This window comes from Taeniopygia guttata, chromosome 1A (assembly GCF_048771995.1).
Source record: "Taeniopygia guttata chromosome 1A, bTaeGut7.mat, whole genome shotgun sequence".
NCBI lineage: Eukaryota > Metazoa > Chordata > Aves > Passeriformes > Estrildidae > Taeniopygia > Taeniopygia guttata.
Window position 1 is genome coordinate 27461474 of NC_133025.1, and position 17681 is coordinate 27479154.

The 17681-nt window shown below is 39.4% G+C and overlaps 1 protein-coding gene across 4 annotated transcripts in view; it reads left to right on the forward strand.

Moving 5' to 3' along the window:
* Window positions 1-5204: 5204 nt before the first annotated feature.
* The window catches only part of PNPLA8 (patatin like domain 8, phospholipase A2), a 36428-nt gene continuing 23951 nt past the window's right edge, over window positions 5205-17681 (forward strand). The window contains exons 1-6 of one of the 4 annotated variants that reach the window (XM_041711464.2): window positions 5205-5345; window positions 6364-7576; window positions 8472-8621; window positions 9835-9986; window positions 10723-10817; window positions 14180-14351. In XM_041711464.2, coding sequence (XP_041567398.2) covers window positions 6455-7576; window positions 8472-8621; window positions 9835-9986; window positions 10723-10817; window positions 14180-14351 — 1691 coding nt within the window. In that variant the 5' untranslated portion in view covers window positions 5205-5345; window positions 6364-6454. Of the gene's footprint in view, window positions 5457-5518; window positions 5659-5793; window positions 5890-6363; window positions 7577-8471; window positions 8622-9834; window positions 9987-10722; window positions 10818-14179; window positions 14352-17681 lie in introns of those variants that run through there. The other 3 variants (XM_041711467.2, XM_041711465.2, XM_072922002.1) reach the window with 3 other exon arrangements.

The following is a 17681-nucleotide window of genomic DNA, read 5'->3' on the forward strand; positions in this document are numbered from 1 at the left end:
TAGAATTTTTAGCTCTTTGATAAGAGCAAAATATTAAAGGGAATAACATAAAAAAGCAATATGAAAAAAATGTAGAAAAGTTCCACTTGATTATTTTCAGTGTTTGTGCCAAAAAACACATCCAAATGAAAGGTTGCAGAAAGATCCATGCTGTCATAAGCATGTGTTCAATCGTCTTAATAGTGAACGTTCATTCAAGTTGGAAATTAATTATTCAATATTCTATCCCTGAAAACAGTGAAATGTTTTCCCATTTTTGTCTGCCACCTAGTGTTAAGAGGCAGAATACTTGTGTTTGCAAAGCCTAAAATATTTGCTAGCACTACACAGGTTCTGTCCATGTCATATTATGCTGATGAAAATATAAAACAGTGTATTCCCTACACCATTATGAGCCGAATACTGCTCTACTAATATATGTTAACTTGTCACAGTGCCTTAAAATATTAAATACTTGTGGATTTTTTTAAATTTGTTTGAGTCTCTTAGGTGATAGTTCTGTATTTTCAGAATACCATCCATAATCAATATGGCAAGTAAAAATAAACTAATGCTGTATATAAAAATGCTATTCATATAATAGCTTTTTATCAAACATACAGCGAGAGTATATGCAAAACTATTTTCTCAAAATAAAAACTTCCACATTTTATACAACAAGAGTGAGAATCCTAGACTGACATATTTTGGAACCATTATTTCTGGTAAATATTCAATTTTTATCAAACTGCCTCATAACCTATTATGACTTTCCCTTCAAGCAGCAGTCCAAGACAAGCATACAAATATTAATGTTAGAAATAATTAATGGCATTGAAAAGTATAGCATGCATATAAATGAACACAGTTAACTCACCTGAATTATTGACACCACAATACTTTGGCTTTATGACAAAAATCATACACACCAAAGAACTCTCCTTCTTTAAAACAGGAAGCTTCACCACAATTGATGTGTAACTTGATTTACAAGTTTTCATCCTACCTATAAAAGCATGTAGTAACAAGTATAATGAGAAAATCTTTTGAAAGACTTTGATTTTTTAAATTTAGTAACAGAGATAGAATGCATTAAAATCAAACTACTCTCAGTGTTTCCTAAACTGAAAACAATTGTGTTTCATGGGACCACTCTGAAAGAGCTTGAGTGCTGGGTATGCAACCTAATAGAGATCAACAAAAACCCATCCATAATAAAAACAACAGATTTCTCTCTTAATACTTCCCATGAAAAGTACTGAAATGGAAGTATTTTTTCAAATAGCTAATATACATACTATTAAAATTTAAATATATCTCAAAATCATTTAAATTATATTATATCATATTATGTGAAAACAACTACAGAGTTGGCCACTGTATGAATACCATATGTGGATTCATCTCTCTTATCTAAAAAGTAGGTATTTAGTCAAACAGAATGAACTCATCTGTGACTACTAAGAGAGCTTATAAAATTACTCTATCTTTTAAATAAATTTGAGATAATTTTTTCTTAATGTCATGACTACAGTAAAGAGAATAATACTAAATTGGCAAAACATTTGAGAAGACACAGAATTTGTGCATGGGAATACATAAACTTATCTTTTCCTGTCCACTGTTTTTCAGTTATTTTGTATTTCATGGTTGTTTTGAGAAGCTGATGGATCATGCACCTCTGAACATGTCAGATCAGACAGGTCTGCCCATCCTTGGGGAGAGTGATGTGGCAAGAACATCTGGGTTTGTGATTACACCAGAAATGTGAAATCCTTGAATCTTTTCCTTAGCATATGTGTTCATCAACACACCATTGTACATATCCTGGTGGTGAAACAAATGCCTGAGCAGGCACAGGAGAGAATTTTACAATGAGATTATGGGATAAAGTGTGACTGTTTAGGAAGGAGCCATGTGCAGCTAAAAGGGATCAGTTGCCTCCTACCTCAAATACCTTATTTGCCAGTCAAAGAGAGGCAGGATGTGCCCTGGCAAGATTAATTTATCATGTCCAAACTTCCTTCTTACTGAAGTTGTAGGTCTTGTTTTGCTTTAGTTTTTGTTGCTGTAAGAAAGCAAGCTACCCTGCTTAAAGCCAGCTCAGACTGTGGCTTCAGATGGGTGACTGCTTCTTAAGTCATCTGATGAGATCCAACTCGGTTCAGCACACTGGCAAATGCACTAGAGCCCTGGGGCTTACAGAAGAGCAATCACACGAAGGGAAGCTGTTTAAGCTAATATTGCTACACATTCTAAAAGTATCTGTACTCTGTTGCTGTCATAACAGTATTCAGGATTTTACATAAAGTAACTCATACATCAAGAGGCAGTGAAACCTCCCTGCTTAGCTGCATGTGGCACTTAGGGCAGACTCCACTACTGTTTGCAATATTTGCTTTAAAAATGAGCTTAAGCATATATAATGGAATCCTGTGATAAATTAAAGAATAGTAGATAAATCTTGAAAACATGAGTATACCACCACTGGATAATACAACTGGATGTGTAGTAATCTGCCTACAAACAAGGCAGGTAGACCATACCTGCAGAACAGGACAGAAGGCAGCAACTCTGGAAACATTTAATACAGAATAGATGAGCACCTGGGTATGAACTGCCACTGTAATCTGCAAATGATCTTAATAATAAGTGGCTTGTGAGTTATTTGTGGTCACTGAGTACTTCACCAAGGAAGTGACATGCCTTGACTGTAAAATTGTCATTGCATTGGGTTAATGTGACAAGGTTTTGGTGGGGAAGAATGGGGAGTGGGACTACTACTTCTGCAAAAAAACATCAGAAGCTTCCCCTCTGTTGGAAGGTATCAATCCCAGCAGGCTCCAAGATGAACCTGCCGCTGGCCAAAGCTGGGCCCATCGGCTATGGTGGCAGTGCTCCTGTGACAACATATTAAGAAAGGGTAAGAGATTCTGCGCAAGAGCAGCTGGGAGAGGGGGATGAGAATATGTGAGAGGAACAACTTTGAAGGCATTTGGGTCAGTGAAGAAGGAGGGGGAGGAGATGCTCCAGGTGTTGGAGCAGAGATTCCCCTGCAGGTCCTGGCAGACCCCATGTCAGAGCACACAGGTGCCTGAAGGAGGCTATGAGCCCATGGGAAACCTGCACCAGAGCAGGCTCTTGGCAGGACCTGTGGCCCCATGAAGACAGGAGTCCACACAGGAGCAGGTTTGCTGTCAGGACCTGTGCCCATGCAGGAGATCCACTCTGAGCAGTTTGTTCCTGAAGGAACAAACTCACCCTGTGGAAGGGACCCTTGCTGGAGCAGTTTGTGAAAATTGCAACCTGTGGGAAAGACTAACACTGGAGAAACTTGTGGAAGACCGTCTCCTGTGGGAGGGACCCCATGGTGGAGCAGGGGAAAAGTTGACAAGTCCTCCCACTGAGGGAAGAAGGTGTGGCAGAGACAGTATGTGTTGAACTGACTGCAGGTCCCATTCCTCATCCCCCTGCTCTGCTGTATGGGGAGCAGGGAGAGACTTTGAGAGTGAAGTTGAGCCTGGAAAGAAGGGTGGGGTGGGAGGAAATTTTTAAGACTTGCTTTTATTTCTCATTACCCTACTCTGATTTGATTGGTAATAAATTCAGCCAATTTCCCCAAGCTGAGCCTGTTCTGCCCATGATGGTAAATGGTGAGTGATCTCTCTTTGTCCTTTTCTCAATTCACAAACCTTTTGTTCTATTTTCTCTCCTCTGACCAGTTGAGGAAGGGAGTGACAGAGTGACTTTGGCGGGCACCTGGTATCCAGATAGGGATGTCCTGCTCTGGGAGATGTGGAGAATTTAACCTGTTCCATTTATAAAAAGTACATTATAAAAATTACATGTTACATTACATTACATTACATGTAAGGAATATTATAAAAAATTATATTTAAGGAGTATTAATGTTCCTTTGGGGAATAAAATTCAAGGTAAGAAAATAAATTTACTTCTTTAGTTGTGAGAAAGAACAAAAGCAGACAACTGGGATCTGAAAGGCTTCAATTTTTCCACCTGAACACACAGCGCATCCATCCTCTTGTGCTATTGCTACATGAAGTTTTGGCAACTTCATTAAAACTGTGTTTCAGGTAGGCTATGCAGGCAGGAACCCCATGACCTGCTGCTGCTCTGAAGCCTGGCTGGGGAAGACCAAAGTGTCCCCTAACCCTATCCAACCCATGAAAAACATGTCTGCCATTGTTCCCTGAGCATTAAGCAGGAGATAGAGGAGAGGAGAGAGAGAGAGAGGAGAGGCAGCTGCACTGAGGAGCTACAAGGACTGGGTAGGGATGCTTCTCTTCCCAGCTCCTTGTTCCCAGTGACTCCACAGGGTGTGGCATCAAGAGCCCAGCGCTGGCAGCAGTGTGGGGCACAACCTGCTCCGCCGTACCCAACCTGAAAGCCAGACATGTCCTGGGCTGCACCGAAAGCAGCCTGGGCAGCAGCACGAAGGGAGGGGATTCTGCCCCTCTACTCTGCTTCGGTGAGATCCCACCCGGAGTGCCGCATTCAGCTCTTGGGTCCTCAACATGAGAAGGACATGGACCTCTTGGAGCAAGCCCAGAGGAGGGCCATGAAGCTGTAAGGGAGCGGGAGCACCTCCCCTGAAAATACAGACTGAGAAAGCGAGGGCTGCTCAGCATGGAGAAGGTTCTGTGGGGACCTCAAAGCTCCTTCCAGTACTTGAAAGGGACCGACATAGAGCCAGAGAAGACGGAAACTATAGTGACAGGACAGTGAGTAATGGACACAAATTGAAAGACGGGAAATTTACGTTAGATATTAGGAAGGCATTCTTTACTGTGAGGGTAGAAAGGCACCAGAACAGGTTTCCCAGGACTCCCTAACCCTGGCAGCGCGCAAAACGAGTCTGGATGGGGCTTCGAGCGGTCTGCTCTGGTCAGGCGGGGGGAGGTCGGGCCCGGATAATCGCCCCCGCCCATTCTGCGCCCCGCCCGCGGCGGCTCTGGGACCGCTCCCGCCCGCCGGCGGCGCCGCCCCGCCCCCCCCGCGCGTGCCGCGCCGCACGTCGCCGCCCGCCCGCCGCGCGCGCAGGCGCAGCAGCCCCGCCCCGACCCCGCCCTCCCCGCGCGCCGTCTCGCGTCGCTCCCCTCCGCTTCCCCCCCCCCCCCCCCCCCGCCCCCGTCGGCGGCGGCCCGCGGGGCGCTGGCGCGCGCCCCAGCTGTTTCCGGCGCGCGGGGCGGGCGCAGGCGCAGTGCCGCGCGCCGCGGGTGTTGCGGTGCCGGGCCCCTCCGCCTCCCGCCCGCTCCGCCGGGGCGGCGCCGCTGCTGAGGGCGCGGCCCCTGCCTGGCGTCCGGCGGCCGGGGAACAGGGGGGAGGCGGGAGCCACTGTCCAGCAGGTACCGCCTCCAGGACGGGCCGCATCTCCACCGGGTCCTGGGGCAATATGAGGACGAGGGGAACACGATGAGCGCGTGCCGGGCGCACGGGGCTCGCTCGCGTAACGGGAGGTGGGCGGGGGACAGCGCGGCCTGGACTCGGTGCTTGTTTATGTCGCCATTCTCGGCAGCGTTTCGGGGAAATGGCGCAAGGCAGGAACAGCGGCCGCGCCTGCCCCCGGGCAGGAGGCGCCGTGGTGCTTATATAGCCCGGCCCGGCCCGGGGCCCCCAGCGGTCACCCGGCGGGAAGGCGCGGCGTAGGCAGAGGAGGCCGTAAGTAACGATGGCGCTGCCGGCGGGCTTCACCTCTGCTGTCTCTGGAGTCGGGCTGCGCAGGAATTGGCCTGCATGCCTGCCTGGCAGCCCTTCTCGGCCTTTGTCACGGGCGCTGCAGAAGCCTGGGCTTGTTTTTTCGGCAGATAATGGATGTGCGCCTGCGATATCAGCACAATTCTGGTGTGCTGTGTAAAATGCTGCTTCACCAGTTGCACCTTTCTTTGCCGAGTAAGGATTATATCCTGCCCTTGACTCTTAGGATGGGTACGTTTTGTTGAACTTTGATCAAAGTATTGGTGTCGCTTCTTCCCTGTGAGGAATTCTGCTAAGGGGTGGTAATATAATAACATTTGAAACGTTGAATTTGCAAACGATAATCTGCTGAAGAAACAGAAATCAATTTTGAATTTGACATTAAGTACTGTTGCACTTTTGAGAAGTGTCACATATTGCTCAAGATGAGATTAAACTGTCCTATAGGGAGTACCGTGTTGAAATGTTGAGGTGAGCTACCTACCAAATGTCCTGAGCAGTAGATTTTCCCATGAGATTGTTTGATTTTATTTGAATGTTTATCTGTCTTTACCAAAAGGATACACAAACTTCATCTGTTTTAAACAACTCTGTGATTTTAGTTTAACTTGTTTCTGGTTTGGGGCTTCCATTGATGGTTTTCATTTTGTTTTATTTTTTCTTTTTCAGACAACACTACATTACAGGACTTACTTATTGACATATATTTTTTGGAATGAAGTAGAAAGCAACCTAGAAAAGGTGCAATTATTTATAAGTAATGACAGTTCATTTATCTTTGGATGCATATTTATTCTTTTTGATTAACCCAAAAAGTCTTTGGTGGAAGCAGAGAAACAAATATCTGTGTTTCTGTAGACCTAAAGCCGGCTGGAGGATAAATCATGCTGCACACCTGAGAGTTTTTCATACAAGTGAGCCTTGGTGTAAGTGGGCCAGAAGCAGAACATTTTGGTATAACAAGTACATTTATAGCCATGAGTTTTTATACTACAGAGTTTCCAAACTTTTAACTTCTTCTTCTAAAGGACTTACAAGGCTGGGCATTCGCATGTCACGAATTAAGAATACTATAGAATCTGTTTCAAAGGCAGTGTCTGGCACTCACAGTGAGCTGGTGTCACGGATAGCTCGATTAAAGTCCCACTCAGGTACTTTGGGTAAAGCAAATAAAAGTAGTGCAGATGCAAATAACACCAGCACAAATCTAGAAAATGATAAACAAGTTACAGATGTCAGAACTCAGGACGATTGCAACAGAGGCCCAGCTGCAAAGAAATCCACTTGTGCAAGTGAAAACTTGGACTCTGTGTCAGTAAGTTCAAGCAGCACTTGTCAAGATACTCCAGAAGTTTCAGCATCTACTAAAAACCACCTTTTTCATATAAGCTACTTTTCTACAAATTTTGGAGAGACTTACAACTTCGTAGCTGATCATATCAACTCTTACTTTAATAATTCTGTTATGGAACAAGGAAGGAAGAGAAGTACTTTATTACAGGACTCTGAAAGTGAAGAGAAGAAAAAGCTTGCTTCATCAGCAAATACTGTAACAAGTGAAGAAAAGAGAGTGAATTCAGCAGGTACTTCAGCTCCTGAAGCAGAGATCTTGGGTACTGAAAAGACAAATACTCCTCTCCCAGTTTCCACTAAAAAAAGTATTGCAGACTTTCTTTCATATCCCAGTAACAGTGTACAAGCTTTTGTCGACAGCTATATTGGTGGGTTGGTTCCAAAGTTAAGATCTGATACAAAAGTTGTTACACCAGAAAAGAATAAACAGCAAGAACAAGAAGTGTCTGAGAAGAGTGATGAGGACAAAGCAAAAGAGGCCAAGACTGCTGAAGAGAGGGAGAAGCATCTTTCTCTTCAGAGAGAAAAGGCAAGTCTTTGTTTAGTGTTAATTTATGTATTCTTTCTATGTATATTTTATACAAGTGTATATATATGCTACACTAGTGTATATACCTATATTTCATAGATACACATTTACTTACGTAAATAAGTATATACCTGAGTATATACTTACATACATATGTGCACATACTTTTACTTGTATATAAGTATTTGTACTTCCATATAAGTATATATGTGGTGTTCCTGCCCACAGCAAGGAGGTTGGAACTCTTCCAACCCAAACTCTTCTCCAATTCATTCTGTGCACTTTGATAAATAAGTATATATATAAAACTATATAGATTTTATTTATATATGCATACTATATGTAAACTTACAAATATATATATGTACTTAAAAGTAGGTGTAGATACATCTGCATTTAAGTATTAGATGTTTTATGCGGATACAGATCTGTTTATGCAAGTTTATATATTAAGAGTGTCTGTGTATGTATATATATATGCACACACCTCTGTGTGTGTGCTGTAGGTATGTATATTTAGTTCATATATGCATAGAGTCCATAATTACAGACAGGTCTAGCTGTATTATTTTTTGTAGTTATAGTAATTTTACAGTTCATGGTTTGCTAATGGTGCAAATACCACAAAGTTGCCCTGAAAATCCATCTGAATACATATTGACATGTTTGTTTGGTATATTCTTGCTGTAAACTTTATTTTATTTTCTACTAAATAAGAATCAAAAGGTTTTTCTTGATGAGTTAAGCAGTGCTTACTTGGAATATGTAGGAGATCTATGGTACAACATGCTGTTCATTGCTTCTGAGAAATCTTAAAATAACACGTTGAAATTAGTCTTGACAAATTCTGCACATTTCTCAGAGTAGTTTTATGTTGTCCATTTGTCTTCTTTAGATCATTGCAAGAGTGAGTATTGATAACAGGACTCGAGCTTTAGTTCAAGCCCTACGGAGAGCCTCTAATCCAAGAGTCTGCATCAACAGGGTTGAAGAACTGACCTACCATCTTCTAGAATTTCCAGAGAGCAGAGGAGTTGCAATTAAGGTGCAGATAGTTTTTATGCTTACATAAAAAACAATCTTGACAAATTATTGATATAGAACAACATAAAACCTCCCTCTGTGCTTTTGTGGACTAGTCATATCTCGTGTTTGCAAGGATTGCAGTTTGTGTCTTTTTTTTATAACTTTTTAGCTGGTTCAAGCAGATTCATATGCAAACTACTGGGAGTTTAGCTAAAGGCTCTTAAGATTGCAATGTTTAATTTAGAAGCATACGGCATGGTCATGTGGATAGGTAGTATAGCTTTTTCCAGTGGTAGATAAAGGTCGTACACTGTGTCCCCTGTGGCAGTTGACCAGATGGGAACGAGCTGTACAGTTGATCTGTAAATGCACAGTACTTTCTTTGCTGGTTTACGTGCTTTCTTCAAAGAGAGGTGGCAAGAGAACCATCAAATAAGTTAATGTAATCTAGTCGTACTTGTTTTCTTCCCTGCTTTGAGAGGGCAGGAGGTGGATGGTAGACTATTCTAGAAGTGCTAGCTAAATCACAGCATTTGTCAACCTTGTGCCTTTTTCCACAAGATCTGACAAACCTCTGACACAGATTGTAGAATTTCTGGAAAAAGTAACCTTTGGAAATGGAGTGCAGGCCAGATGAATCATCTGGGCAGGGTACAGGTGAGGCATTCACATAAATATATCTCAATTACTTTATTATGAAAGTGTGTATTCACTGCTCCCTTTTTTATTGTAATGCTTTGTATCTTTGTGGTAGTGTGCATTTTAAAAATAGTATGGGAAAGCATTTTAACTTTTGTTTTGGTATTATGTACTTAAAAGGCATTTCTTGTTTTGAAGCAGGGCAGTACTTGTTAAGCAAATCTGGGGTTTTGCCTGTACTTGGTGTGCTTCATAGTAGAGTAGTATCACACTTGGCTGATGTGGTACTAAGTCAATAAAACGAAAGTGGTAAATGTAGCTTTCCTAGCTATTAAAAATATTTACATATAATCTTGATTATTTAATTCTGATAGGTAGTTACTATAGCAATGAGGTGTGTACAGCATAATATTGACATCCTTTCTTTCCCTTGTTAGAGAAAGACATGGGTAAATACATATTTAAAGATATTTTCTTCCAAGTTTAACTAGTATATTACTTCTGTACTTTAATGCCATGCTAGTAAATTTAGGAATGGATTCTTTTGGTTTAAACATATGGTTAGAATGAAATATCCTTGTATTTATCAATAGGAAAAATTAATCCCATGCCTGTTGCGACTGAGACAGGCTAATGATGAAAGTCTTCAGGCTGCTGTTAGAGAAACTTTAGCACTGCTTGGCTATACAGACCCTGTGAAAGGCTGGGGAATTCGAATCCTCACCATTGATGGAGGAGGAACAAGGTAAAACTTCTGGGGTTTTACATACTTGTAACCTTTTTCATACTGCAACTAGAAGTAAAATTTCAGTCTCTCTTTGATGGATAAATGCCCAGAGAGGCAATTTATGAGTTACATTTCTATCACATTTGAGTATCCAAGGTATGGGTATTGGTTTTTCATGCATTTCTGCTTGAATGGTGTTTGTTTTGGTGCTCATTTTGCCATACACAGTTATCTCCCTCTATCCGAACAGAGTTCACACTGCTGCTTGCCAGATACTGTTCATTGATAGGGAAGCACAAATCTGATGGTCTCTAATTCATCTCTCCCATTATTTCAGATACATTGAATTGAGGCCAAGCAAACCCCATACTGGAAAATACTATGCCGCAGGGGGCATTACATAGCCTTGTTAAGACCAAAATTTAAGTCTTTTGTAGTGGGAAAGCAACTAAAATCTATCCTTAGTCTACATCTACAGAAGTTGATCACCCCCTAAGCCTTTGCTGTAAAACAATATGGCTGTAGCTGTTGAATACAATGTTTGGTGTGCCTGAGTATGTCATTCATATTTAGTATTCATCATTCTATTTTAACTGTGTTCTGCTGCTCTTTTATTTCCTGAAATATTCAAGATTCTTAATGTTGCAGTTAATAAATTATAATTCATTGTAATGAAGCAAAGGTGATTGAAAAGTGATTAGAGCTATGTAAGATAAGACTGCCATTGTATGTGAAGGGGAATTTTGTGTTTCAGGGGTTTAGTTGCACTTCAGACTCTACGGAAACTAGAAGAATTAACTGGAAAGCCGGTTTATCAGCTTTTTGACTACATCTGTGGCGTAAGCACAGGTAATTATTAAGCCACAAGTTGGAGTTTTGCTATCAATGCAGTAAAAGAACATCTGAGAATAAATATAGATTTTGCAGTTTCTGACTTAGAGTGTAAGCTAGGAAAGTACAGTTGTGATTTCTAGAGTCTTGGCTTCTGAATAAGAACTTTGGGGAGCTCATTATGAACTTTTGGCTTTGAACTGATGTGTCATTTTTTCAATTTATGTGAAATCTTCAATTTGCTCATAGAAACAGTTATCTTAGGTATTCACAGAGCTTTAAAACTACTAAGGTAATGTCCCTCAGGAGCTGATACTGAGTCAGTCGTGTTTCCTTTATTAACAGCAGTGTTTCATCTTTATTAATTATCTGCCAGGACAGAATGTGCATGTAGCAAGATCTTGAATGATCTAAATTAGAGGAAGTGGTAGATACTGTGGTGCCCTCTCTTCATATTGGTCTGTATTGGCTGGAGAAATGGTTTGGCAGGTTCAGTAAAGCCAAATACAAAGCCCTCCATCTGAGGTGGGCTGATGGCCTAGAAACCAGCTTTGCAGAAAAGGACCTTGTCTTGTTTGGAACAAGTTGGGCATGAATCATCACTGTACTCTAGAGCAAAGAAAGCTGACCACATTGGCTTGCATGGACAAGAACCAACCCAACAATTGAAGTGTCTCTGTTTGGCCACAAATGTCTTGTTATGGGCTCCTCTATAAACCCTTAATATTTTGGGTGTCTTTTTTGTACTGGGTGAATCTAGCAGAGAGCCAGGGGGCTGGAGCTCATGACATGTAAAGAAGAGAGTCCAAAACCTGGGTTTATTTGGCCTTGAGAAGGCTAAGAGTGGGCTTTTATTCTGGTTCAGCTAATGGGAAAATAAAGAGAAGATGCATCTAGAATAATTTTAAGGTGTACAGTGGTAGGGGAAAAGCCAGCAGACAAGTTGGAGTATGGGAAGTTGTAATTAGGTATGGGATCATGTTTTTCTTGTCAGACACTGGAAGGAATTGCCGGTTCAGGCTTTGTAATCTCTGTCCATGGAGATACTCAAAATTTGGATGAACAAGTCCTGAGTAACATATTGTAATTATACCTGTTGGAAGAGGAGGTTGGACTAGATGATGTCTACAGCTCCCACCCAGACTTATTTACACTTGTGACTCAGTGATAAGTTACTCCTCCCTAGAAAGCAGGAAACGCCAAAGCATAAGTTTCGCCTTTAAAGACAGTAATCTCCTTCAGAAATTGTTAGACCAGTAGCAGCACAAGGATGTTTTCTAACATGGGAGGTATGCTGTAGTTTACTAGCTCAGTTTCCTTTAGAAACCCACATTCTTCAAATATTTTGTCATATTTGCATTCGATCAGAAATTTAATATTAAGCACAGATCACCCTGAGTAGATGAAGTGTGCTTCAAGGGATTTGCTTAATAGACTCAAAATAGTTTAAAACAGTGTTTAGGTCTCCTAGACAGAATTTTTTTGTAGTCATGATATAATTCCCTGCTTTACATTTTTAATAGTCTTCCAAATAAATCCTTTGTTAGTAAGTTTAACAGTAAGTGGTTGTTTCTTTGGAGGATGGTTTCCCTACAAAATACTTCTCCAGTGTTGTCCTCAATGAATAAAGGTGTTTTACCTTGGATAGAGAGGCCTCATGTTCTTAATTTACTCCCACTACTGTGACTAGAACTTTGTTTTTAGTTCTTCCTCAAATTTTGGGATTTATGACTGCTAGTAAGGACTTAGCTTATTCTTTTAAATTTTGTTTGCACAATTAAGCTTTTGTCTGCAGTTGTCCAGTTTGCAATAATAAATGGAAAGACATGGCTGGGTGAGGCTATGCATGTCTGCCAGCACTGCTGGCGGTTGTGTTTGTATTGACAGTACAATATGCCAATAGTCTTGCAGTTGAATGAACTGTGCTTTACAAGAGTGATGGATTCAATGATTGGAAGAATGCCTCTTATGCACTGCACTTCTCTTTTCTGCTGCAGTTTTTGTATTTCTTACTATTGTTCAGCTGTTTTACCTTTCAAGTTTGGAAATGCCCTTGCTGTGAATTCAGCATCACTTTGTAGTTATCTTCCCCATGCTTCTCTTCATTGGAGGTCAGAGGGTGTAAATGCAGGTAGTCATAGAGAAGGATCATTGCAATGATGCTGTTATAGGCTCTGCATACTTTTGAATCTGCTCACCAAAATAGCAAATGTATGATACTGTAGAACTGGTGCTGGAGAGTTTAGAGGAAGAGAGTGTGGCAGAGGATTTTCATGACTCGGGAAAATGCTGTTTCTCTGCTACTAGGTGTTGTCTGCCTTGCATACAGGCATCTGGTGATTTTGCAAGTGAGATAGTTTCTCTTGATGAAACTTTGTGTCAAGTGTGGTGAAACATTGTGTCAAGTAGGCGCAGGTTGCCTTAAGCATGTGTGCTGCCTTTTAAGAAACTGAGACCATCAATCCTCTAATGCTCAGCTATCGCACTTGGTGGGCGCTGCGAGAGTGAAAAAGGGCTTGGAAGTCATGTTTCTTTTAAAGGCATCTGTATCTTCCTGCATGTAGTTTTTTTCTGCGCATGTATTGTATTTTTACTATTATTTCAAAAATTGGCACCTTTTAAAATTAACTTTATTCAAGCCTATGGCACTTATTTCCAGATTGAAAAAAAATGTGTCCTCATTATTCCTAATGCTTAATTACATGTTCTCACAGTATGGCACAATTAGATTTAAAGGTTTTGTGTGTCCCTTTTGATTTAATATAGCTTAGAATTATAGTAGTGCATTAACTGTAGTTTTCCACAGTCCTTTTAATGGTATTTAGCAGCAATGCTTTTTGAGTGCTGTTATTTTGTTCCTGCAAGGGTAGGTCATAATTTTTGTTAGGCACACACTAGATGGCAGCATGTATGAAACTAATTATGAATGGTTGCAACCAAATGTAATCCAAACTACTGGAATCTCCTTATTTTTGCAAAATTTTCCTAGAAATTTGTCTACTGACTTAAGAGTTTGCTCCAAATAAATTTTTAGTGCCACAGCATAGATTTCTCTTACTCATTTCTCTTTCCAAGTAAAGTAGTGGATTTCATTTGCTTTCTGCCATATGCTTATTGTAATCTGCAAAAAGAAATAATAAAATGTTTTAACTTCTCATATTTGTATTTTTGAAAATAGACTTTTTCTATCTTGAATGTGTTTTTTAAAACATGGTTTGTGATCTTTGAGCAGGAATTTAGTGCAATAAATGTCAGTTGGTCTTGCTGTTTCAAAACAGATATTCTCATAACCTATGAACTACATTAACTGTTAATCCATTTTTGTAATCTTATTCCAGGATATGTTTTTGTAATATTGGAAAATATTTGTTTTTTTTCAGGAGCTATACTAGCTTTTATGTTGGGGTTGTTCCATATTCCCCTGGATGATTGTGAAGAACTGTACCATAAGTTAGGATCAGATGTTTTTAAGCAGAATGTCATTGTTGGAACAGTCAAAATGGGCTGGAACCATGCCTTTTATGACAGTGATATATGGGAAAAAATACTCAAGTAAGTAAAAGATGATTAGATTAAAAATAATTGTGCAATGACTGAGTGCATTTGGTTTTGTTATTGTTTCACTGGTGTGCAGATTCTTAAAAAACTAGAAGGGATTAACGTATACTCTTGTTCTTTTGAAATAGCTGCTTTTGTATCTACGAGGATGCTGGAAGCTTTTAATGAAATGATTTACATTTCTGGGGAATAAAGTAAGCTTTACTGCACTGATTTCTGATTATATTCCTGTATGCTTGCCAGCTCTATTTGATCTGACTCATTACAGATTTGCTACAAATTTTACTAACCACCTGCTGTGCCCTTTTTAGTAAAGGAGATTGGCGAGAAGTGAAATAATGTGCTGTAGTAGGGATTTCTGATGTTTGCTGCTATATTGAAGGGCTTTGTCCATTGCCACTTTCTTTGAAAGGGAAATGAGCTGTAAGGGTTGCTGTGAAAAATTATCTGCAGTGGCAGATTTGCCTGTGAAGTATATTCACTTACATTGATGGTTGCTCAGGAAAAGCCACTAGAAAGAGTTATTATTTTACAGGTTTTTATTTCTTAGTTTTATTAATCTGTATTTGTATTGATAGTTCAATTGTTTATAATTTTTAGCAAACTAATGTCATAGCTTCCCAGCCAGCATAAGTTGACCCAGCCACTGAAATAACTGAACAAGAATTTTTTTTGAGAGAAAATGTAAAAGGGTAAAAAAAGTTCCTTCTGATAAGTAATAACAAGTTCCTTTGGAAACATGATTACTGTATTTTATGGGATTAAAAGAGTTTTTATGACATAATAGTGGGAATTACCAGTGGTGTCTGAATTTTAAGCATCTTACTTCTTTGATGAAGTGGAGAGAGAAGCTTCTAAGCACTTTTTCTCTGTGCTCTTGCATATTTTTAGAAATAAATGCATTTATCAAATTAATATAATGAGCTTTTCTTCTCAGATATCTGAAGGTCTTTTTTTAGAAATTAGATTTTTCTCTGTCTTCCATCATTTAGTTCCCTGCCAAATTAAATGAAGTCTTGTGAAAATCACAATAACCTAATGTTGAAAGTATTTTACATGCCTTTAATTAAAATACCGCTGGTTTTCTGCAGCTAGATGTAGCATATGAGGGAGTTAAAGAACTCTACTCCTGTGCAATATCAAAAGCCAGCAATTAATACATTATCCATAGAGTAAATTAAAAATTAAATGTGTTGATCAAGAAATTACTTCTTGGTTACCTGCAATGTTGAAGAGAGATGCTATTGCTGCACAGCATTTTGTTGAAGGGATTCTTAGAGGCTTCCCAGTGGTGTGGGGGCCTGGAGCTAAGAAGGGAATTGCAAGGTTATATAGTATCTCTTTACAGCAATATTGAAGGTCAGGTCTAACATTGTTACAGCATGGGAAAACTGCTGTATGCTATGTTTTGAATTCAAAAGCATTACTTGGGATGTATGTGTTTTTGTAGTTCAAATATTAATTTTTCAGCCTTGCTTGAAATAGAGACAATCCATTGACATGTACAGATGTAATACCTGTAATACATGTTTAGTCCTACCACAATATCAGTGGTGGTATTTTCTGTCAGAAGGTATTCTTGCTGAAAGTAATTAAGTTGATGTTTCATCAGACTAATGTTCCATGCATTCATGGGGTATATTATAAATTGCATTTCAGAAAATGACAACTAATTTTGGTTAACTGACATTTCATTCAGTGTACTTTAGGGAATTGGTTTCATATGTTCTATGTATGTCTGTTTTAACTCCTCTTATGTATTTCTTGAGTTGCAATTTGAGGACTGGTTTTAATAATTGACATTATGCAGAAGATTTTACTTACAACATATCAGTGTATGTAATGCTATATTTAATTGCATTTGTAAGAACCTGGCTTATCGTTCCAACTTCTTTGTTTTCTTTTGACTATTGTTGACATATACATTTTTTTGCTTGCATGCTGTCTCAAGAAACTACTGGAGAAATTTGGTGAGCAGCTAGGGCTTTTCACAGGCTAGCTAAAATCTCATATTGGGAATTTATAGTCTTGAGAAGCAATCGGTCACTGTATGAAGCATAGGATAAAAATCACATGTTCTCTTTTGATAGGAAGATGGATAATGTATGTGTTTGGGAATACAAGTAATAATACTTCAGTATTTGTTTTGCTGAGTGAAATATAAATTGATACTGCTCTCTAGTCACTAGATGGGTTACATATTCCATACCAGCGCATGGTAGAAAAGTCTGTGGTACTACTGTACTGGTGTGGTACTGTTGGAAGAGGGTGAAAGTTACAATTTTGCCTTTTGCATTGAGTGCTCTTTCTCTAGACTATCTGCATCACTACTGTAGGCCTTTAAAATGTTTCTTCCAGCATATGGTTGACAATACCTTCTTCATAGCATTGTTGAAATAAGTGTTGCAATATTAGTGTCTTGAAGCAATGAAAGAGCAATGTTTGTGAAAGAGACTCATTGTTTAAGTAGGTCATGTCTAGAGGACATAGGTCACAGACAGAGACAAGCAAAGTAGATACATGGCAAAATAGGATGGCAAAATAACCGATGAGTGAAAAACTGTAAAATGCTTACAGGATTTGAAGTAACTTTAATATCGAAAGTGATTTGGGTTGTCACAGACAGTTTAATGAAACATCTGTATGCTTGTGGTCAGACAAGATGATTCAGTGTGTGACAGTTGGGATTGAAAATACATAAAATACTATAATGCCATTATATTAATTTACAATACAGTTTCATTTAAAATATTGTTTACAGTCCTGGTTTCCCCATTTTAGAAAATATTTCTGTTGCAAGATTGGGTAAAAAGTAACCAGTGGCCCAAAGACAACACACATTAAGAGTCTTTATCATTAACAAAAGCAAATGAGTTAAAGTGGCAATTTAAGGTAGTAAAGCATCTTGAGAATTACCAGTTTCTTCTTTTCTTTGATAACAGAGGACTATTCAATAAAATTAGAAGGCTTTATTTTCTTAACACATTATGTGAATAAACTGTAGAATTACTTCTGCTGTGACTTCATAAAAGAAAATTAAACAGCGAGACAAATACAATTATTTAATATGCAATTACAGTATTAATGGTAGCAACAGGACTAACCGAAATATGGAGGTGATAGTAAACTTTTCACCTTAGACTGTAATGTCTAAAGTTGCACAGGAGTTGAAAGGATTTCTTGTACCTACTCTGGAGTATTAGTTTCTATCCTTCATCAAAAACAGGATGTGATGATATAGTTACTCAGTTTGATGGTTCCTATAATTAAGTAGAGGTTTTAGTTTTGCATTTTTTTAATCTTTGCATTTGAGGTTTGGGAAAA